The sequence below is a fragment of the Pongo abelii genome, chromosome 8 (genome assembly GCF_028885655.2).
Source record: "Pongo abelii isolate AG06213 chromosome 8, NHGRI_mPonAbe1-v2.0_pri, whole genome shotgun sequence".
Taxonomy (NCBI): Eukaryota; Metazoa; Chordata; class Mammalia; order Primates; family Hominidae; genus Pongo; species Pongo abelii.
Genome location: NC_071993.2, coordinates 85,903,696 through 85,928,729, shown reverse-complemented (window position 1 = coordinate 85,928,729; position 25,034 = coordinate 85,903,696). Strand labels below are relative to the sequence as shown.

The window sequence follows — 25,034 nt, the reverse complement described above, 5'->3', positions numbered from 1 at the left end:
TTCTTTTTCTTTTTTTTGAGACGGAGTCTCACTCTGTCACCCAGGCTGGAGAGCAATGGCTCCATCTTAGCTCACTGCAACCTCCGCCTCCCGGGATTAAGCAATTCTCCTGCCTCAGCCTCCCAAGTAGCTGGGATTACAGGCGCCCGCCACCATGCCTGGGTAATTTTTGTATTTTTAGTGGAGACAGGGTTTCACCATGTTGGCCAGGCTGGTCTCGAACTCTCAACCTCAGGTGATTCACCCGCCTCAGCCTCCCAAAGCCCTAGGATTATAGGCGTGAGCCACTGCGCCCGGCCAAGAAGCCAAATTTTAATGGGTACACAAGTGCATAGGAATTGGAGAGTGGGGAGTGTGAGTTGACTATTGGTCAGGGACTGTCAACGGAAGGGAAGGAACCAATGATGGGAGTGAGAGCCCAGAACTCGGTGTTCGAAGCAGGAAATTTATGGGAGGGGCATACCTATGAGCAGACAATGCATTCAGACAAGGAAGATTTGCACATTGGACAGAAGAGACACCTTTTTCCTCTGCAATAAGAACCAAGGAGGTAAGTAAGGGGTCTGATATGAGTTGGTGCATGTGTGCAGGGTGAGTGAGACAATCCATATATCTGAGAAAAGACAGTGAAATCTTTAAAGGTAAAAATAATAAAACCAGCTGTGGCACCTATTGGATAAGGAATTACTAACTGATGATTTAGAAATTCCTTTATGTGCGTTAGGAGCTCATTTGTTATCCCCATTTTACAGATGCGCAGCCCCAGGTTCAGCAACTTGCTCTAAATGAGACTGTAGAGGCTAATTCCAGCTCCCGGCAGCTCTCACCTTAAGCTGCCTGGCTGAGGTCAGCAGTAAAGTAACCTGGCAGCGTCCGGGGGCCTGCAGCCGAGGACAGGGCTGGAACTACACTTCCCAGTGTGCCAGGCGGGGCGGGGCGCGGCGGGGAGGGCGCAGGCTCCTTCCCAGAAGCAAAAGCGGAAACAAAAGAGTCTCGCCGGCGTCCCCGCCCGCACACTCGCGCACACTCGCGCTCGGGCGCACACGGAGCAGGGACCGGCGCCCGGAGCTAACCAGGGAGCGGCGAACCGGGGACCCACCGCGCGGAGCCAGCCTAGCTGCCAGCGAGTCCAACCCGCGACGACCCACGCCCCCGAGCCCCGCAGCCGACCCCTGCCGGCCGGTGTCCCCACCGCCATCCCTGACCCATGGCGCTGAAGCGGATTCAGAAAGTGAGTGCCGGGGCCGGGCCTGGGGCTGCGGGGCAGCGGCCCCCTGCCCACGCTGACTCGGCCAGTTGTCCCGAGAGACATGCGGGGAGAGCAAGGGATGGAAGGGTGGGCCGGGGTGCGGGCAGGGAGCTGAAGGCTCGGGCCGGGCCAGCGGGCACCGGACAGGTGAGCTGGGAGCAGGGTCAGGTCCCAGGCGGTCGGAGGAGCTTGAAGGCTGTGTGCCCGCGCGCGTTCGCGCCGGAGCTGCTCCCGGAGCCCCAGGGTAGAGAGCCTCCTGCGCGTCCAGACCGCCCCGAAATCTGTGCTTCCCGGTCACGGCCGGGTTTTGCCCTCCATGGGGCTAGTTTTGACCCTTGTCGTGCTGTGTTTTCTCCAGGCTGTTTCTTAAGCCTGTCCTCTTTTATGTTCTTGCTTACCCGGCCTCCCCGGGAGGGCACGGAAGGTGGGGTGGGCCTGCAGCCTTTCTCCGCGGAGCTGTCGGGTTGGTTCTTTCTCTCCTCTGCGGTTGGCTCTTGCTCAGTTGCCCGAATGGGCTGGAAAGCCCATTTGCGGCCAAGAAGCCAGGAGAAGGCTCCTGCCCCTTCTATTTTGGTGCCTCTGCTGCTGCCACTTCAGGTCACATAGCTGTAGCGAAAACATAGTTGCTGATACACAACAAGATGACCTCCTGGCTGTGATTCATGGTGAGTCAAGCCAAACAGGTTTCTTTCCCCCTCATGATAAACTTAGATGTAAAGTTCGAGACACAACATAAACTGTCGCAAATAAATTGTTTTGATGCTTTGACACATGGGTATAGAATGAGGAAGAAATGTATATCTTCATCCAACAACTGTTTACCCATCTCAACCCTGTGTATGGAATTGTCTTTTTTTCACAGTATTTATTGCCACCATTTCAGATGCGAACATCCTTCAGAATTCAGATTCGGGCATTTCTTTCTGTTCATTTTTATTTCTTGTTGGTCTGTGTACTGACCCAAGTTTTAGGTTTTACAGTTACAGTTCACACTGGGAACATTGAGAATGTGTTTGTTAAATAGGGAGTGCTTTTCACTAAGTTAAGCAACAATAGACAGTGTATTTTGTAGTTGTTTCAGAAGAAATTGATGCCCACATTTTTATCCACTTTTTTGACCAGGAGTCCATTATAGCAATAGTATATGTTAGAGCAGTGATAGTGACGTACGCATTGCATTCTGACTCGCCACTGGTGACATCTTTAGGTACAGAGGACAGCAACTTTTAGAGCCTGCCAGTTTTTTATTTTCAAATTCTAATTCTGTGGATCACCTGTTATTTTTTGTGCCATTTATAGGTCATCTCATTGTAAAACATACAGTTAACAATCAGCATCAGCATTTATTAAGTAATAATGTTTTCTTGTTTGAAGGTAGCGCAATTACACATTGTTTTATATAAATACCCTAATTTTGAAGCCTCAGTCAGCTTCTTTACCATACCTTGCATACTTATTAATGACGAAGTAATATTGGTTCACATTTGGATCAGAAAATGCACATCTTCCAAGGAAGTTTTCAAATTCTATTTCCTTCTTTCTTAGTTGTGAGAATTTTTCACATGATTTTGCACATACAAGAGCTTTTTAAATTTCATTGTGTTTTTTTAGGAGATGGGGATCTCACTATATTGTCCATGCTGGTCTTGAACTCCTGGCCTCCAGAAAGTCTGGGATTACAGGCACAAGTCACCATACCCAACTAACAATAGCTTGTAAATGCTGTATAATTTGTCCACAGTAAGTGGATATTCAAAGAAATATGAACATTATTTGTAAATACCACCCTTGGCAGTTCTCATCAATCACCATGCTGAACTAGTGTATTTGATTTATATTTATAATATGGTGTGTGTCCAAATCTTTTCTTTTTAGTATTTATTGGTTATTAGTTTATAGAGTTGTTGAGTTAAAAAAAAATTACTTACATAGAATTGATATCAAATGTGACAAATTGATATTTTGGAGAAGAAATTGGGGATGATACACCATCACATCTCTGTGTGTTCATTTTTGGCTTCCCTTTCTGATATCAGGCAAATTGACTTACACAAATCTTCCTTCCATTAATCACACATTCAGACCAATCCCTCAAACCTTAGGGGTGATTATTTTGATTGATTCCCTACTTTTCCTCCTCCTTTACCTACCTCCTTGATTAGAAGCCAATTCTAGGTTAGATATGCCGCCTGCCATATGAACAGTTACACCATCTTCTTTGATGTCATCAGTATAGAAATTCTAATTTGAATCTTTCATGTTCCAACAAATGAAGATGTATACTAACTTTTGGCCTTTCTTCTTAAGCTCACTGAAGTATTACTATAATTTTCCTGTACCTAAAGTGGCAGGCCGTAGATCTGTGTGGAACCTCAGATAAGTCTGCCGTAGTGTAGTAGAGGGTACAAGCAGGGGAACAGCTTCTAAGGCAGTGTCTTAGAATCACCTGTGGGACGTTTTCAGACTGTCATCACTTCTATAAATGGAGAGATGTTGAATCCCTCAGATGGGTTGGGGTGGAAAGAAGACTCTGAGGACCACTGATGTTCTCGCCTGTCCTTATTCAAGGAAGGATCCAGAGGCCTGGAGTGGAGGAGTGCTTTGTCCAAAGATAATCTCTTTTTTTTTTTTTGAGACGGAGTCTTGCTCTGTTTTCCAGGCTGGAGTGCAGTGGCATGATCTTGGCTCACTGCAACCTCTGCCTCCTGGGTTCAAGCAATTCTCCTGCCTCAGCCTCCTGAGTAGCTGGGACTACAGGCGCATGCTGCCGTGCCCCGCTAATTTTTTGTATTTTAGTAGAGATGGGGTTTCACCGTGTTGCCCAGGCTGGTCTCGAACTCCTGAGCTCAGGCAGTCCACCTGCCTCAGCCTCCCAAGGTGCTAGGATTATAGGTGTGAGCCACCACACCCGGCCAATAATCTCTTAATTGGCTTGGCATATTTGAGAGTGTTAAAAAGTTCATGATTTCACATTTCTTCACTATGAAAAAGAATAAAGATGATTGGATTAAAATTATATGTAAAGACAGAGCATGGAGATATCAATGCTTAAAATATATTTTTATACTAGAATATACTAACTCTACTAGAATATACTAAATGATTTAATGCTCTGATTTAGTGTGCCAGTTTTGCATTCCAGCTCATAAATTTACACACCCATGCCCTATTTTTAAATAACAGTGAAAGATGTTATCGCAGTCACCTAAATCGTTAAAAGAAAAAAGTTTGAACAAAGTCTAAGGAAAGATACCTAAAACATGTCTGAAAAAAGGAGGACAGTTTTTCAGCTAGGTATCTATTTTCTAGAAGTAATTTCTAAGTTGTTTCTTCTATCAATACTATTTTCATTCCTTGAAACACTTTTTTTGGGGAGGATTATTTTTTAAATTACAGGTGTTAATATCCCAATACCAAATGTTTTGAAAACTAAAGGGTGAAAAAAAGGAAGTCTTAAGACAGTCATTATCATCATCATAGATTTTATCTGATAAAGAATTTGAGGTAATGAACATCATACTAGCATTATGTGATGTGATGTGATAAGTTTATTTCCATTTTTGTCTTTTGAAAAGTGAGGCAATAGAGTTTCGTTTTACAAATATAGCAACTCAGAGAACTATTCCTTAGTGTGTAGTTCTGGCCCCCAAATGGAACATTAGTTGTTTTTGTTTTTTAATAATCAATGTAATCTGAAACATATAGAGAGAGACATAGATTAAAATCAAATTTGATAAATGTTTTGAGCTGCTGAATTTTTTTGATTTGTAGAATTTTATGTTAAACTGTTTATGTCAGTCTAGAAAACTTTAGGATACTTAACCCAGCCCTCTATGGATGGAGCATCAAATGGAAGAAGGTCTGAGTTTTTTTTGTTTTTAGACAGGGTCTCACTTTGTCACCCAGGCTGGAATGCAGTGGCACAATCTCGGTTTTCTTGTAACCTCTGCCTCTGAGACTCAAGTGACCCTCCCACCTCAGCCTCCTGAGTAGCTGGGACTACAGGCCTGCACCACCACGCCTGGCTAATTTTTGTATTTTCAGTAGAGATGGGTTTTCACCATGTTGGCCAGGCTAGTCTCGAACTCCTGACCTCAGGTGATCCACCCGCCTCAGCCTCCCAAAGTGCTGGGATTACAGGCGTGAACCACCTCAGGCAGCCAAAGGTCTGGTTTTTATTCCTGGCTGTGTGGCTTACTAGCTTCATACAATGAGGCGAGTACATATTTTCCATACATTTCCATACAATGGATATGTATGGATATCCATACATATGAGGCTGCTGATCTCAAAAACCAGGGTGTATGTAATCGTTACTCTGCCTTCTAAGTACTTGACATATATTAATTGACTTAATTCTTAGTATACTCAAGAGGTGGAAACAGTGTTACTTCCATTTTACAGATGAAGACACTAAGGCAGGGAAATATTGAGTAGTTTACTCATGATCGCGTTATCTAGTAAGTGACAATGCTACGATTCCAAAACAAACAGTTGGCTTCAATTCCACATTCTTTTTTTTTTTTTTTTTTTTAGTCTTAGAATCTTTTATTTAATACCTTCTCATGCCCCGTTAACACAAAAATAGTTGCAGTTACATATCGCTACTGAAAGCTACCAAACTACCTATCTGAAGAGAGAGTCAAGAATCCTTCTCTTCCACTTCTTCCTTAGGAGAGAATGATAGTTTTTGGATATTGAAGAGAGCATTCACTGAGATTACTGAACTCACCAGATATTCTATAAAGCTTTCTGTCTAATGTAGCCAGTAGCCACATGGAAACAAATTGGGTATGAAAATTTAGTTTTCAACCTTGAGCTTTATGAAATCTAAATATAGATCAAATATTGCTGATGAAAATTTAGTATCCAAATTGAGATGTGCTGAAGTGTAAAATATGTACTGGAATTTGAAGACCTAGTATACAAATCTAAATAATTGTTACTAATGAGATATTTATAAACATATTTTTATATTGATTAAATTTTGAAATGATGACATTTTGGATAAGCCACCTAGTCAGGCTAAGACTCATTTTCTTTCTCTGTAAAATGAAGGAGTAAATGATATCAGAGTAGATGGTGAACCCCCTTGTAGGACCTACTTGCCTTATTCTGTCTTTACATTCAGGTTCTAGAAAGCAGACCATGGGCAGAGCATTTTCCTCCTTGTTCAGGCAGAGCAAATTTGTGGGCTTTTAAAGATGGTAACATTGTTTCTTAAATCACTTTCCGTAATTTAATATCAGTAATCTGTTTATAGAAGAGAACAGCCACATTCCCTGACAAAGTTTTGTATGACTTTACTTTTTATTTTGCTTTTAAGCTTGGCTGCAATATTATTACTGAACCTGTGACACTTCACTTAAAATGTCAAATCCTTTAGTGGAGAGGGTGTTATTTCCTTGTCTTAATCTTTTTATATGCCAATGATTGTGCCCCCTAGGCTAGCAAATAAAATCTGTCAATAAACTGACTGAACAATGCTATCCAATAGAAATACAATGTGAGCTACATTTTAATTTTAAATTTCCTAGTAGCCACATTTTTAAAACGGGAAGTAGAAGCAAGCAAAATTAAATTTAATGTGTCTTATGTAATTCCATATTCTTAACCACTTCAGTACATAGCTTCTCTTATCCACATGAACTCGTATCTATTGTATTTAAACTGGAAGACATAGAGTCAAATGGGTTTATGGGATATAAGTGCTTTGCAAACTGGAATGTTCTATACAAATGTAAAGTGGTGTTATAATTAAGGCCTTGGCATATTTGATCATTTTCACTGACACATTGCTCAAATGTGTTGATTGTGCTTCGTAAATCTCTGCTCCAAAGTAACGCATGCTGAGATTGTTTAACATTGTAAATCAGTAATATAACTTTGATCATCTTTGTTTCATCACTTTGAATTTCTCTCCTCCAAAAGGATTTTGAAACATTGGTTGTAGTTCATAAATGCTCTGTCAAAAGTATCATTGCATTATGAAGTTTTTATTTGAGATAACTGTTTTTGAATTGACAGAGTCATTTAGTTCCTGTAGTGGTTTTGAGTAGTAAACTGTTCATATTACAAGATTAAATCCAAGACTCCAGTTCTTTCTAGAAAGAATGATATAACTTAAAGAAGCACGGTATTTATGCATTTTGGGATAAATGGTTTTCCTTGAGATGAGAGCGAGATAGTGTTCTTTCTCTAATAAGCCATGATGTAAATTTTTTTTTAAATCTTTGTAATTAAGCTCAGTCTTTCTTTTGTCCTTGATACTGTATTTTTCTTTCTTCATTGCAATAGAGGTGTAAAAAAATGAGGTAACCTATGACAGTTAAAAGTTCTGAGATTTCTTCTCTGTGGAAATAAATAGCCTAGAACTAAATAAAGCTGTTTATGCCTATTTTAAGAAGCCAGGCACATATGAAAACCAAACCTAGCAGGATGTGGGATTGCCTCCAGGAAAGCAAAATAGCGTCCTTACTCGCTTTAGTTCCCTGAAATACGCATAGAAAACATATGGGCCCTTTATTTTCATTTAATGAGTGCTACTAATAGAAATGATAAACCTAATATTTAGCCATAAAACTGAGTTAATGGTCATCTACTAATGTAATAGTCCCTGCCTTTTTAATAGTGAATAAACTGATTACATTGAATTAACAACAGGAATTGAGATACTTACCCTCTCTCCTGTCCTGTGAAATGCTGGAATAAATGATACTAGAATATATAATATGACCATATTTGCAGAGTTTGGGAATTGGAGGGGTGGGTCCTCAGGCCACCTTAGCACATGTGTCTGAAGGCAGGACAGGTTTTATTTCTGGCCCATCTTGGTCTTGATGGTCTCTAAGAAGCTAAGGTTTTTCTGTGCTTAATTTGGTTCTGAGATGAATCTGTGAAGGTTCAGTTTCACACATTAGACAATAACAGGCTGTTGTGTTCCAGGATTGTCCTTAGTATGGGGAGGAAGCTGCTATCTAGAAGCATACAGTCAAGTGCTGTCCATTCTACCATCATGCTCTGCATCCTCTTGTCTTGCCTCTTTCTGGATGTATTTCCCACTGTCCTCTATTCATATGGTCCCATTTGTATGGCTCATCTCCTTTAGTGACACCACAGTTCTTATTTCAATTCCTGATTTTTTTTTCAGACTTAAGAAACCTCTCCAGTGGGGGTGAGCTGAGGAGTTGGTTCCTTCACCTTAAGCTTCCTCAGATAATAATCTGATTGTTCTCATTCTAGGTGGCCACCCTCCTTATGCGAGCAGACTTTGGGAGTAGTATGGTTGGATTGTCTAGAGAAAACCAAGTGGACCTAACGAATGGTCTGGGCTCATTTTTCCTCTCTTCAACCAGAAAATCTCTGGCTTGTGTTTTTGCTTCTCCCAAATTTTGCTGTATTTTGTTTTCACTTAAATTTAAAGATTTTTCTAATTTTCCTTTTTATCTCTTCTTTGACCCTTGGATTATTTAGAAATATATTATTTATTTGCCATATGTTTGGAGATTTTACAGATAGCTTTCTGTTATTGATATCTAATTCCATTATGGTCAGAGAACAAATTCCATTATTATTTGACTCCTTTTAAATTGTGGGGACTTGTTTTTTTTTGAGTTGAAGTTTGCTCTTGTCGCCCAGACTGGAGTACAGTGGCGCCATCTCGTCTCACTGCAACCTCCGCTTCCTGGGTTCAAGCAATTCTCCTGCCTCAGTCTCCCAAGTAGCTGGGATTACAGGCGCCCACCACCACGCCCAGCTAATTTTTTGTATTTTTAGTAGAGACAAGGTTTCACCATGTTGGTCAGGCTGGTCTTGAACTTCTGACCTCAGGTGATCCCCTGCCTTAGCCTCCCAAGTGGGGACTTGTTTTATGACCCAGCCTTTCAGGTGCTCAACAGCACTTTTGAATGAATGATGGTTAATAGTTTGTAGACTTCATTTTGGTATTTTCTGGTTGGTATCTATTGACTGCAGGTTATTTCTAAGAAATGGATGCCAAACTAAGGTGTACACCTTCCCAGTATCTTTTTTTTTCTCTTTTATGAGTTTCTAAACAGTTTAGTGAATAATAAACATCCACATTTTAAAATGGAATAGAAAATATTAGTGTTTTGCATATAGTAAGGGTGTTGTTTCATGAAACTTTTGTTTAGTTACGTATGTGTGTCTGTGTGTGTGTGTGTACTAGGTTGTAATGTAAAATCTTTTTCATATTATAAATTGCTGTAAGGAAAGCTGGAAAATCACTGTTCCATAACATAAGATCCTTAGGTAAAATTAATGTTAAAAATACATGCCATACAACCATACATATACATGTATACATATATAGGGAGAGCAAATGAATACATATACACATACACAGAGACACACAAATATATTGATACACATATACACATAATGTAAACTGTTCTAGCCTTGGAAACATTTCCATTTGATACAGACTGTATGCATTGTTTTCTTCTACAAGTAGCAACATTTTAGTGACTGATGTACAACCATAATATTCAAGAATAATACTGGATGATACTAACAGAGAGTAGAGAATTTATTATGTAACACTTAAGTGCCCACTATATGCCAGTTATTAGGTATAGAACTGTAAGAAGCAATATTTAATAAATATTTGGTAGGTATTGGTAGACATGTTCATGTTTTACACACGTTTTAATAAATAGGCAGCTAGGTTTTCTCTCTTTTTTCTTCCATCTTTTTTTGGTTACTGTAAATTAAATAGTAAGTTTTGATAATGGAGCACTCAAAATGTTCCATTTGCATATTTTATGTGAAAATTCTATTTTTTTATGTTGTGTATAATTTCCTCTCAAGTTTTTCTTGCCTCTCAGAGTGTCTTTAAACACAACGCTCCTGAAAGCTTATGAAATAGTATTCATTTCTAACCTTTTATATGATATAAGCTCCTGAGAAAAGATAAGAATGCCTTCTCATTCCTTCACTCATCACACTTTTGTTTCTCTGGAGCATAGCTAAAAATGTGCAAATGGCCTTAATACAGTACTGGAGCATTGTTTGCTTCAGTGTTGGTTGAAAATAATGTGCTCTAGCTGTTACAGTGTTGAGGTGAGTATTGAATTGGGGTGGGAAGAGTGCTGGAGTAGAAGTCAGATGGTCTGACCCTTTGTCCTAGTTTGGCTTTGTGACCTTGGCCAGGAGACTCAGTCTTTATACTCCTCACTTGGAAATTCAATGGATTGAACTTGATACTTTCTATCAACTCTTCTGAATCATAATTTTAGGCAAACCTAAATAATGTATTTGCTGTTTGTTTTTTTTGCAGCAAACAACAGTGATCACAAAAACAAACACTGAGCTTTGGCACTGTGCTCTGGAGCTGTATTAGACTTGACTTAAAATTCCATTTACTTTGAAATATCAGATTTGAAATAAATGTTGACATCCCTTAATGTATAAGGTCAATCTTATTCTCTAACTAAAGAGCAATTATTTATGATGCAAATAAAATATATTTCTATTATTGCACTGGTAACATAACGTGCTTCTCTAATTCCATTTAGCTTTTCTCTATTTGACAGTTAGCTTTTGTACTTAAAAGATTGTTTTATCCACATATTTAGACAACTGCCATACACAGCTGCACAGCTGCCTTATAGGTAATAGTTTTGTTTTTTTTGTTGTTGTTGTTTTTTGTTTTTTTTTTTTGATGACAAAGTCTGGCTCTGTCACCCAGGCTGGACTGCAGTGGCATGATCTCAGCTCACTGCAACCTCCACCTCCTGCGTTTAGGGGATTCTCATGCCTCAGCCCCCTGAGTAGCTGGGTCTACAGGTGTGCACTACCATGCCTGGCTAATTTTTGTATTTTTAGTAGAGACACGGTTTTGCCATGTTGTCCAGGCTGGTCTCGAACTCCTGACCTCAAGTGATCCACCCGCCTTGGCCTCCCAAAGTGCTGGGATTACAGGTGAGAGCCATGGTGCCCAGCCTATGTAATAGATTTTTAAGATTCGGTGCTGGGCACGTGGCTCACACCTGTAATCCCAGCACTTTGGGAGACCTAGGCAGAAGAAACACTTGAGCCTAGGAGTTTGAGACCATCCTGGGCAACATAGTGAGATCCCATTTATTAAAAAAAAAAAAATTAAAAAATAGCTCAGCATGGTGGCATGTGCCTGTAGTCTCAGCTACTTGGGAGGCTGAGGTGGGAGGATCACTTGAGCCCAGGAATTCAAGATTACAGTGAGCTGTGATTGTGCCACTGCACTTCAGCTTGTATGACAGCAAGACCCTGTCTCAAAAGATTCAAGTTAATGCATTTATCGAACACCTTCTGATACAAGGCATATACTAAATGCAGTAAGGAGATGCTAGTTATATAGAAAAACAGGTATCACCATTATCTAATAAATTTAAAATTAATAAGTGTAAGAAAAGGCCTGTAACAACTGGATGGATTTAGGAAAGTACCAAACAGAAAATACAATATATTTAAACAGGAAGGGAGTCAAAGATGGGAGAGGCCAAATTTATTTGGGAAAATCAGGAAAAACTGTGGAGAAGGTGGAATTTGATATAGGTTGGGAAGACTGGATAGCATTTTGAAAGACTTAGGGGAGCCAGGCTTGTAGAGGAAGCTACGGAAATGAAGACACTAGAATACGCTTGGCTTATTTGGGAAGGAGCAGATAATCCTGCTTTTGGGAATCGTTCAGAAACAGTAGACCATAAAGCTTCATATTGTAGACAACCTTGAAGGCCTGTGCTGAGAAATATGTACTTAATGCAGAAGACTGGGGAAGCCATTGAAGGTTTTTAAGTAATAGGAACTAATACTTTTTTTTTTTCTTAGACAGAGTCTCACTCTGTCACCCAGGCTGGAGTGCAGTGGTACAATCTTTGCTCACTGCAACCTCCGCCTCCCAGGTTCAAGCAATTTTCCTGCCTCAGCCTCCCAAGTAGCTGGGACTACAGGTGTGCACCACCATTCCCGGCTAATTTTTGTATTTTTTAGTAGAGACTGGGTTTCACCATGTTGGCCAGGATGGTCTCGATCCCCTGACCTCAAATGATCTGCCTGCCTCAGACTCCCGAAGTGCTGGGATTACAGGCGTGAGCCACCACACCCGGCCGGAATGAACACTCTTAGTCATAGGCATTCTTGCCCTCATCAAACTCAAGATTGTTTACTGTTTGTCATTATAATTTTGATTAATGTCATGAAAAGGGACGTGCGGAGTATTCTAGGAATATAGCAGGGACCCATTGAAGGTTTCAGGGAAAACCTGAAGGCAATGATGTTTAAGATGAGACAAGAAAGTAAAAGTAAAGTAGATAAAATGAATGACTGAGGGAGAGAGTGTGTTTTGGGGAGGGGAGGTGATTAAGTATCTTCTGCCGAAAAGGAAGCCATGTTTGCAACTAAAGGCAAGATTAAAAGTCATGGCTGGTACAGAGAGCACTGGGGAAAAGTGTTGCAGATATGACGCTAGAAAGAAGTCACATCTTGGAAGGTCTGGTAAGTCATTTTAAGGACTTATAAGTCTTACTTGAAGGTGAATGGAAAACATCAAAGAGGTTTGACATGGCTCTTCAAGAAGATGATTTCGGCAGCAGTGTATAGGTAGAAAAATAGGAGGACAGTATGTAAGTTAAGATATTGCACTTAAGTGAGATCCAAAGAGGGTCTAAGCTACAGTGTTAGCAGAGGACATTGAAAAGAGGGATACATTACAAAAATTACAGGGTGTTTGTACCACCTGACCCTTTTGATTTGGTGTGATCCATCTATGCCTACACCTTCTTGGCCTTTCAAGTCAAGTATCACAGGCTCCCTGGTCTAGGCAATCTCTTCAGATTCCTCCTTCTGTTATCCAGTCTGGTCCCAGATATTAATATTGTCTGCCTGGGTGGAACCTTTGGGTTCTTCTCCTAAACTACCTCTCCTCTGGCTCATATCAGACTCTTCTACATGTTGGACCTCAGCTGTCCTATTTGATGGGCCTTCTGGGACCCTTTCAGAGGGAGGGATCTAGACAGAAGGAGAATGTGAACAATTTGGTACTTTTCAAATTGTGAAGGAGTGGGATGTGAAGAGAAGAATTAGATGGTAACTCCAAGGTTTAGAGTTTGAATTACTAGAACGAATAAATGCATTTTTACTGTAAGACTTCATAAAACAGATTCAAATACAGCTTTTACTTGGCTACTTTGGATTTGTCTAAAATAGATTTTTATTTATGTAATTCCTCTGATGGAAATATTATATGTAGAGAGTGTGATCAAGAGTCCGCCATCTAAACAGGAAGCCGTGTTTGAAAGTAGAGGCAAGATAGCATTTTGGGAAATTGAGTCATTATGCCTGGTGCAGAGAAAACTGGGGGAAAGTGGTTGAGATGTGAGGCACTGAGTAAATAATGTCTGTAATTCTGACCTCAAGCTTTTATTCTAAATTACACTCTTTTTTTTTTTTGCCCCGAGACGGAGTTTTGCTCTTTTTGCCCAGGCTGGAGTGCAATGGCACAATCTCGGCTTGCTGCAACCTCTGCCTCCTGGGTTCAAGTGATTCTCCTGCCTCAGCCTCTCAAGTAGCTGGGATAACAGACATGCGCCACCAAGCCTGGCTAATTTTTTATATTTTTAGTAGAGACAAGGTTTCACCATGTTGGCCAGGCTGGTCTCGAACTCCTGACCTCAGGTGATCTCCCCACCTTGGCCTCCCAAAGTGCTGGGATTATAGGCATGAACCACTGTTCCCGGCCCTAAATTACACTCTTCATAGTTCACGTTCAATATATATGACTGATGTGGCAAAGTCACATATTATTTCTTTCTTCATCTTCCTTTTTTGTGGCAGTTGGCTGCATTATTATTTTTTAAATAAACAGCTTTTGCCAGAGAGACTTAATCCAAGGAAACAGCAAAGCAGATAGGACCAGTTTGTTGACGTGAGTTTGGTTCCTATAACTTAATTAATTGGATGTTGTCAGCATTTTGAAGTCTTCCAGGAAGAATCTACATGGTTTAAAATCCAGTTGTACTTTAATTCACAGGCTTAAAGAGGTTCTGTATTTGGAGACATTTCTGATGATCGTTTGACATCTTTCTATTGAAATAGCTCTAGTCAAGTGGATAAGGAGATCAGGGCCTGAACTGTAAGCCCATGAAATGTTTATTTACAGACAAACCAAATACAGCTCATAATATCCTTTTAGAGGCAACTGAAAGATGCAATCCAGTAAGGATCACTGTCTTGTTTTAGGAATTTTGAGGTAAAGATTGTTGTGTCATGCTAATTAATTGCCAGTTGAGCCAGGAGTTTGAAATAATGCTTTCATACGCTTTGGACTCAATAATTTAAATTTTGGGCTGTAAGTCAGCCCCTTGCATGGACTGTTTAATGTCCTTTACACACACCCAGTGGGGTATGTATTATATCTATTATGGAGATTTAGATCTTCTGACTGTTGAAGCTAGAAAACAACAAAGCATTTTCAGTCTGGTCAGCGTAATTTTTTAGGGAATATTTACTGCATTGTGTCATATTAAGTTTTATGGTAAATAAGGCAGTTCTCACTTGTTTGCTTTTATTCTCCTCTCTTCAGATTGGCCTGTTACCCTTCTGGGAGCCAGGAGATTAATGCAGGCCCCTTCTCTTACATTCCCTTCTTTGTTTCCTTTTATTTGTTTACTTTGTTTGAATTAGGCTGCCTCATCTACTTTTAGATTTTAAGTCCCCTAGAGGCAGGGATTGTGTCTAGGTTGGTTTTATGGAGAACACTCAGCATATTGTGGGGGTGTTATAAACATGCCATCTGTGGCAATTTAAAATTCAGTTTTAGACCTTTCAGTACTTTTCTTTGTGTCTAGTTGTTTATAGAAATCTGAACTAGAATAGAGGTGCTTAGCAATGTAAGGCTATATAAATCCATTAAATATACATTTTTGTGGCTTTATTATAAGTGCTTTTATAGTTCTAGTCATGATATAAAGACACTATCCTTTAATTTACTGATCATTAATATCTTATATTTTTATTTTAAAATTTAGATACTCCTAGCTAGTTTTTTTATTTGAATATTAATCACATTAGAATAGAAAATTGCTTCATTGGCACAGACTACTTTTTTCTGGAACATACTTTCACCAGTTTGATGATATTTATTGCTTGATCTGTTTAGGTATAGGGTTGACTTGTTCTAAGCTTATTTTTGTCTCAAAGGGGAAGAAGGAAATAGAATCAACAATGCATTTCAATTTTAGATTAAAAGTCACTGGAAATGAAACCGAAATACACAAAATATATGTATACTCACACAGTGTGCTTCTATAATGAATTCTTTTCATATACAGATTTATTACTAGTCTTATTATTTGATAGCCATCTTTTCCATTATATGAATTCTATGGATCCTTGCCCGTCTTTTTTATGTTATCATTATGTTATTCGTTGTGGCAAAATACATTTTAAAAGTTACAATGTAAACTTTTTGTTTCAGTTATACAGACATAAAGTATACAGCTTGACCAATTTTTACAAAGTGAACAAACCTGTGAAACCAGCACCCAGCTCAAGAAATAGTATTACAAGGACCCTAGAAACCCTTTCTTCTCCCTTCTTAGCTTTACCTCTGTCGTCAAGGTAAATCACTATTCTAATCTCTATCACCGTACATTACTGTAGCCTGTTTTTGAACGTTATTTAAGGGGAATCATACAGTATGTATCTTTTGTCTCTGGCTGCTTTTGCTCACCATATTTGTAAGATTCATCTGTATTGTTGCCTGGAGCTGTAGTTCATTCATTCTTACTGCATGAATATGCTTCGAGTTGTTCGTTCTACTGTTGGTGGACTTTGGGTTGCTTCTGTTTCGTTTTACTGTTGGTGGACATTGAGTTGCTTCTGGTTTGGGGCTATTACAAATAATGGCACTTTGGCATGCATATTCACTTTTCTGTTGGGTACATACTTAGCAGTAGAAATGCTAGGTCAGAGAGTATTTCTGTGTTTGCCATTAGTGGTTACTATCAGTTTTCCTCTTCCACCAGGAGTTACAGAGTTCCAGTTGCTTGAAATCTTTGCTAACACTTGTACTCTCTTCTATTTCATTTAAATCATTGTGTTGGATATGTAGTGGCATAGCATTTTGGTTTAAATTTGCATATCCTTGATGACTAATGAAACTGAGCCCCTTCTGATATATATATGTATTGGCCATTTGGGTAGCTTCTTTTGCAAAGTGCCTGTTTAAGCTGCTTTTTAAAAAGTTGATCTGTAGGAATATCTTTTACGTATTCTGAATGAGTCTTTTGTCAGATATATGTAATATTGCAAATATTTTCTCCCACTTTGTGGCTTGTCTCTTCACACTTTTAATGTTCCTTTTGGTGAACAGATGTTCCTAATTTTAATCAAGTCCAAATTTTTCATTTTTTCTTTTATTGTTAGTGTTCTTTGTGTCCTGTTAAATCTCTGCCTTTATGGGGTTTTAAAAAGCTTTATTATTTTAGCTTTCACACTTAAACCTATAGCCTATTTAGGATTGATTTTTGTATAGTCATGCATTGTGTAATGACAGGGATAATTTCTGAGAAATGCATCGTTAGGCAATTTTGTCATTGTGCAAACATCATCGAGTGTACTTACACAAACCTAGATGGTACAGCCTACTATACATCTAGGCTATATAGTGTAGTCTGTTGCTCCTAGGCTAGAAACCTATACAGCATGTTACCGTGCTGATACTGTAGGCAGTTGTAACACAGTGGGAAATATTTGTGCATTTAAATATAGCTACTCATTAAAAAGGTACAGTAAAAATATAGTATAAAAGAGAAAAAATGGTATGCCTGTATAGGGCACTTACCATGAATGGAGTTTGCAGGACTGGAAGTTGTTCTGGGTAAGTCAGCGAGTAAGTGGTGAGTGAATGTGAAGGCCTTGGGCATTACTGTACACTGCCGTAGACTTTATAAACACTGTACTACACTTAGTATATACACATTTATATGAAAAATATTTTTCTTTCTTCAATAATAAATTAAACTTAGCTTACTGTAACTCTTTGTTTATAAACTTTATTTTTTAACTTTTTGACTCTTTTGTAATAGGACTTAGCTTAAAACACAAAACACATAATATGGCTATATAAACATATTTCCTTTTTAATATCCTTGTTCTATAAGCTTCTATTTTAATTTTTTTCACTTTTTTTTCAATTTTTAAGCTTTTTTGTTAAAAACTAAGACATAAACGCACACATTAGCCTAGGCTTACACAGGGTCAGGATACTCAGTATCACTGTCTTCCACCTCTACACTTCCACATTTTGTCCCACTGGAAGGTCTTCAGGGACAGCATGGAGTTGTCATCTCCTCTGATAACAGTCCCTTCTTCTGGGATATCTACTGAAGAACCTGCCTGAGTCTGTTTTACAGTTCTTTTTTTATTTTATAAGTAGAAAGAGTACATGCTGACATAATGATTAAAAGTACAATGTAGTAAATACATGAACCAGTAACATAGTTGTGGATTATCACTATCAATTATTATGCACCGTACACAGTTGTATGTGCTATACTTTTATAGGACTGGTAACACAGTAGATTTGTTTACACCAGCATCAGTAAAGCATATGAGTAAGACATTGCAGTGTGATGTTAGGATGGCTACAAGGTCATTAGGTGATGGGAATTTTTCATCTCCATTATAATTTTATGTGACCACTATATATGCAATCAGTTGATTGAGACATTATGTGGCACATAACTGTATATTATTTGAGGTAGGGGGATCAAGGTTGTTTTTCCCTCATATGGATACCTAATTGACCCAGCACCATCTGTTGAAAAAAAACTTTCCCTCTACTAGAAATGTCATTGTTTTCACTTTTTAATTTTTGAGTTCTGGGTTTCACATTTCTTTTTTTTTCTTTCCATTTTCAACACATTGTCACAGTAGCTAAAGGTGAAATAAGTACTCTTGGTCCCATTCAGATGCCAAACACCATCACTTTTGCTTCCACATCAAAAGTACTATTTGTTTGCCTGAGACAGTGATGATATGCTAAGTTAGGTTTAAAGGATATGTTCATTTCCTATGTGCAACTTTCTGTATTAAGGCTTTGCAGAGCTCCCAGGGAGCAACACTCACTTTGGGGCCTGTGTGAATGGTGTCCTTTATTGTCAGTGGCACACGGTCTGTGTGGCAAGATGGCAGCAGCCCTGAGTCCTACTTGTAATAACTGGCAAATTAAAAAAAAAATCATGGGTGTGGCGATATGCGCCTGGAATCCCAACCACTTGGGGAGGGTAGGGCGGGAGGATTGGCTTGAGCGCAGGAGTTTGAGTCCAGCCTGGGCAGCATAAGGAGACCCCCATCTCTTAAACCGAAAAAAAAAAATTACTATTTCTATGCCCCCAGCAATCTACCATTTCACAAATAGGGGTACTAAAGTGTACCCCAAGTTTAAAGAGATGGATAGGAAGTAACCTCTGAGGCAATCCTTGTGACTTTTCAGAATTTACCAGATCTTATCACCTTACTTTTTAATATTTCATATATCAGTTTCTATTTTTGATTTAGAAGGTAGTTTACATCAGTTATTTTTACTAGTTCCTTACTAGATCACTCTTCTGTCCTAGGATAAACTTTCTTTCCAGGGTTCCCTGCAGTATTCTAAACTTTAGTGACACATTCAGAAGGGGACCCTTGAGGCTTATAGCTACTCTTGTATTTCCTTGGAGGTACAACTTCTATAGCTACTTTTAAGCTTCTAAGAACCTAGAGGACCTCTTGGCTATACCTTTTAAGCTACATCTTGTAAAAATATTTTTTCCACAAATGAGTAAGTTCTCCTTTAATTTCATGCCCCAGTTTAATCATCAACAATGTGCCTGACCAGTGATTCATGAGGATTTTTATTAGCATCATAATCTGATACTATTGCATTAAATCTTTAATGCCTTGGAGGGGTATAGTTGGGATGAAAGTATAAACTCTGAATAATGCCTGTTAGAAAGGATGTAGAAGTACTTAATACATTTCTATATTTAGCCCATCTGGTTAAGTTAACCATGGAATAAACAAACAAACAAAATCTCTGTCCATGCCACAGACTGCAGCCCTGTCTGTGGGCAGCTCTGTCACTAAGGATTGCCAGTGGTTAGAAGACGACTTACTTTGAGATGAGGTCAGCTCAGCACAAACGCCTAACTCCCCTTGGAAAGCAACCCAAAGCTGTGTCCTGAAAGTAGGTCAATACCATCCTAAATAAACAATAAGGAATGTTTAGAGCTTTGAGATCTTCTAAACTAGAGAAATGGAAACAAAAATTTAACAGGAATTTTGTGTGGCTTTGGATACTTTGCTAGAATATATAATACATTCTATAAATTGAAAATAGTTGTGACAATGGCATAATATCTGAGTAATTAATATTCTTTTGATATTTATTTTTGTGTTTCACATGTTATTTAAAAGCTCACCATGGTGTTTTCAAGTGACCTGCACTATTCTAACACCTGTTATACTTTTTACCATACGTAATCTGCATATCTATATAAAAGAATAATTTATTTTGATTCAATTCTCAAATCTAATCACTTGCATTTGTAAAATATTGAAATTTGAGATATTTATCTTCTACTGATGACATTTTTGTTTAAATTTTATTGCTGATTCAAATAATAACAAACACCTTATGTGAAAGGCATTGTGCTAAGTATTATGGCGGGATCCATAAACAAAGTACATAAAATTCTTAGTTTTAAAAAACATTCTGGTAGAAGAGGAACAGATGGGGGAAAGTTAGCATTTATTAAGCATCTATTATACATGTCGGGTATTAAGCTAGGTGCTTTACCTATGTATTTTTATACATGGGTATGAAATTTTAATTCTCAGTACAGTTCTTAAAGGTAACCAGAGATGTCCCCATATTACATACGGCACACTTGAGACTCAAAGAGGTTAAGTAAATTGCCCAAGGTCACACAGCTAGTAATTGGACTTTGAAAAGATAGCATTAAGGAAAGCAGGTAAAATTTGAGCATGGGAGACGAAAGGAAGGTTATTTTAGAAGAAAGAAAATTATAAGGGCCAGAAAACTTAACTGTGTCTAGGAAACATCCAAGTAGTCAGGTTATACCTGCAGTTCTTAAACTTTTTGGTCTCAGTACCCCTTTAATTTTTTTTTTGGTTGCCACTGAACAAATTAACCTTTAATATTATTAAGTATTATAGAATCCAAAGAATTTTTTGTTTCTGTGGGTTATTTGTATTATCATTTACCATATGAGAGATTAGAACAATTTAAATATTTGGCTGGGCGCAGTGGCTTACACCTGTAATCCCAGCACTTTGGGAAGCTGAGGCAGGAGTTCGAGACCAGCCTGGCCAATATATAGTGAAACCCTGTTTCTACTAAAAAATACACAAACTAGCTGGGCGTGGTGGTACATGCCTGTAGTCCCAGCTACTTGGGAAACTGAGGCAGGAGAATCACTTGAACCTGGGAGGTGGAGGTTGCAGTGAGCCGAGATAGTACCACTGTATTCCAGCCTGGGCGACAGAGCAAGACTCCGTCTCTCAAATAAATAAGTAAATAAATAATAGAAAATAAAACATTTTAAATAGTAAATAATTTAAGAATAACAAATCCACTGCATTAACATAAATAACATTTTTTTATGAAAAATAACTATATTTTCCAAACAAAAAAGTAGAGTGGCATTGTTTTATGTTTTCAAATCTCGTTATAGTCAAGCTTACAGATGACAGCTGGATTCTCACATATGCTTATGCATTAATCTGTTAAAATACCACATGTCATTAAGCCTCTGGAAAACTCTACTATATACTCATGAGATATTGAGAATGAAAAGACAGATAATATCTGAGTTTTATTATGAAATTAATTTTGATCTCATAGACTTCCTGAAAGCATTTTAGAAAACCCAAGGGGGTTCTTTGGAGAATCACTGGGCAAGTTTGTGAAGGGGAACCCAAATAAGAGTGTAGGTTTGGGACTAGATAATGAAAAGATGTTCACTGGGGGAATTTGGTCTTTACTAAGCAATGGAGAGCCACTGAAATAAAGTAGAAGAGTGAAATAAAAGGAGCTGTGCTTTTAGAAGATTTTTTTTATTGCAAGTAATGCCTAGAGTATCGGAAGCAGTTACAATTGAACTGTAATTGATGTTTGAGGTAACTGTGGTAAGCAACGTAATGGGTTTTGAGGAAGAATATATATATTGTACACCTGATTAAATACAAAGGACAGACAAAGAGGAAAGTCAAAACAGTGCTAAGATTTTGAGACTTATGACTGGTTGGCTTATGTCCAATTAACAGTCATGGGGAGTACAGGAAAATAATTAAGCTTGGGAAAGAAAGTAGGGAATTAAGTTTTAGATTGTATATAAAAAGTTTTACTTCTGACATTTTGAAATAATTTTGTCTTACAAAAAAGTTGTTAAAATAATAAGGTTCATATATATCCTTAACCTAACTTCCCCTAATACAACTTATATAACCACTGTACAGTTAAACAAGGAAGGCAACCTTGGTATCATGCTATTAACTACACACATAATTCAAATCTCACCAGTTTTTTTTCACTAATGCCTTCTTCCTGTTACAAGATCCAATCTGGGATCCCACACTGGATTTAATTGTTGGGTCTTCTTAGTACCTATCCTCCAATCTGTGACAGTACCTCAGTCTTTCTTTCATTGTCTTATAAAACATTTTTAATGAAAAGAAAAGATGCTTAATATATATGTAGAGGAAAAAAAATGCCATTTTATCTCTTTTTTTATATTTATGTATTTATTTATTACCTCCGTTCTCTCAGAGTGGGATATTTTATCTTTTAAAATGCTTAAGAACCTGAATAAAAATCTTTTTCTTTAAAAAGTTACAAAAGTATTATAAAAAATTAAATGGTGTAGAAAACATAAAGAAGTAGCAACCCAGTAGTATCTCCCAGAGATAACTACCATTAACAGTTTGTTGTGTATCCTTTTATTTATTTATTTTTGCCTCTAGAATTTACATATATATTATGAGATCATAATGGGCAGACTGTCCTGTAACTTGTGTTTTTCATTTAATGGTATATTATGTTCACTTAACATTTTTCAATGTCAACATATATAGATCTGTTTCACTCTTTTAAATAGCTACTCAGTATTTCATAATATGGCTGTATCATTTCATGAAGCCATTCTTTTATTGATGGACCTTTAGGTTATTTCAGTTTTTCGTACTTATACAAGATGCTGCAGTAAATATCCTTATATATGTATCTTTAGCTACCAGGGCAGTAATTTCTATGAGGTGAAATTGCTGGGTCAGAGACCATATCCATTTTCTACTTTTGCAGTTATTACTAAATTTCCCTCCAAAAGACTGTATCAACTTATCCTCCCTCCAACAGTGAGTGACATGCTTATTTCCCAACAAAGCTGTGGATGGAAGTATTGTAATTGACAATGGTTTGGTCCAGGTATGGTCTTGTGGGTGCTTAACTATACATTACTCTCTCTCTTTTTTCCTACAAATCATTGCTTTGCTTTTGTAACACACATATGTAGATAAAATACTTAATGAAAATATTGAATGCTTTTAAATCCTTTGTCTTTGAGATCTTTTAATGCAGCATGCGATAGACAAAAGCATGGCCATGAAGAGCACTTGGCAGGAAGCCTGGGGGGCTTATGAAATCGTTATTGGGAGGCTATTTCTAGGGTGCATCTTAGATTTCTAGGTAGTGGTGGAATAGGAAGAAATGTTCAAGAAGTGGGAATCTGGGATATATAAATTGTTCTCAAGAGGGACTTCTATTAGAGTGAGGAATGTGGAGTTAAGTCCTGGCTCTTGAGAGGTTCCTATGGTCTTGAGCAAGTTGTCTAATTCAGTGTTAATTCTTACTTGGTGAGTGGGGGAGAAGGGCAAGGGAAGAGAGTACTAATCCTAACATATCCTTTTGGAATAACATAAAAATCCTTAAATTATCTTTAATACCCCATATGTAGCAGTGGTGCTAAAAGTAGACAACTAGAATGGCAGTTATAGCAGAGAAAGCATAGATCAGGTAGTAAGGCAGTTCCAGAAAAACTTAGAGTAATCTAAATCAAAAGAAAGAATTCAACAAATAAAAGTGATCCTTGATTTTGTCTGTCATCTAAAAGTACACTGGCTGCTGCATAGACTAAGCAAAAAAAGTGGGGTTTTCGTTTGTCTAGTTGTAGTTTCTGTTTTATATTTTCACCTCATTAACACATCTCAAAATTTTCCAAAATATCCTCATTTTTCTTTTTTCAAATTTAAAGTCTGTATTTTTGTGGGCCAGAGTGGGAATGTGTTGTACCTTTTGTTTTCTGTAGGTCATTCTATCTGCACATACACATCCTAGTTTCAGTTACGTATTTCTGAAAAAATAACAGGATGTATTTCCAGACACATGGATTGACAAAGAGATAGAACATTAGGAATCTAGACCCTCCTAAAAAGTCTAGGTTATGTAAGTCACCTCTCCAAAGCATTACTGTAATTATTTGTGACAAATAATGATCCATGTGAATATTAAGGATGTTTGATACACTATCAGCTGCCTCTTTCCTATGTGGATGAGCTATAATAAAGTGACAGCTTAAGAACTCGGCCTTTTCAGGTGTTAGATTTTCTCTCTCTTCCTTAGCCCTAACTTCTAACAGAGGAGGTAGAATTAGTACATCAAAAATAATAATAATAACAAGATAACCTTTGTTTTTATATATAATATAATATTTTAAAGGGTTTTGAAGAACAGCCTGACATGTGAAATTTGAATATGGTTCAACACTGTTCCAACTAAAATAAGGTTTTGATTTTTCTTGTTAATAAAGAAAATCAATATGTATTTGTGCATATGTATGATTTATTCACATACACATTATCTCTGTAAAATATGTACATGCAAGTCATTAACAGTTTTTTTAAAACTACAGAGACTGTCATTTTCTGATTAACTAGTTTTCTAGTTAAAATGAGGGCAAAGAAGTCCCATTTACACTAATGTTTAGAAAATTCAACATGATGAATAATTACAGAGGCAATCTCCTAAAAGCCCAAATTAGAAAACTGTTATAAGGCACAGCCTTTCTAAAATGGGGCTGTGATTTGGGAACTGTTCCTCCCTCAGTCATTTAAACTATTTTAATAATTGTATTCTGCTGCTAGAGAATTGGAAGGCTGTCAGTTCCCTTTATTTGAATGCTTACTATGTGCCAGAGACTGTGCTGTACACTTGACATGTATCATTTCACTTGGTTGTCACAGAAACTGTGGATGGAGGTAGTGCCACTTGAAAACTGAGCTTTGGAGAGAGAAAAAAAGATTTTTCCCAAGATCATGTGGGAAGTGAGTGGTGGCACCCAGATTTGAACTTCAAAGCCTTGCTGCTTTTAACCAGCATAGTGAAGTCAAAGTCTGAAATCCGTTTCCTTATTGCTTTTTCTTTTTCTTTTTTTAAATGTGGTCTTGCTCGGTCACCCAGGCTGGAGAGTGCAGAGGCCCGATCATAGTTTACTGCAGCCTCGAACTCCTGGGTTCAAGCGACCCTCCTGCCTCAGCCTCCCAAGTAACTGGAATTACAGGCATGAATCAGCCTGCTCGGTCCGTTATTGCTTAACTGTAACATGGACCAAAGAAGCAGCTAACCCTGTTAGTTAATTCTTACTAGGAAGAGAAACCGCACCAGCTATTTTTAAAAAAAAAGCAAAACAAAAATGAAAGTACCAAGGTATACTGGAAAATAACATTGACC

The 25,034-nt window shown here is 38.1% G+C and overlaps 1 protein-coding gene across 1 annotated transcript in view; it reads left to right on the top strand.

Annotated features, from left to right (window-relative positions):
- The first annotated feature begins 938 nt into the window (after window positions 1–938).
- Window positions 939–25,034, top strand: part of UBE2D1 (ubiquitin conjugating enzyme E2 D1) — a 34,587-nt gene continuing 10,491 nt past the window's right edge. The window contains exon 1 of the mRNA XM_002820920.6: window positions 939–1,231. Within this exon, the coding sequence (XP_002820966.1) occupies window positions 1,208–1,231 (24 nt within the window). The 5' untranslated portion in view covers window positions 939–1,207. The remainder of the gene's footprint in view (window positions 1,232–25,034) is intronic.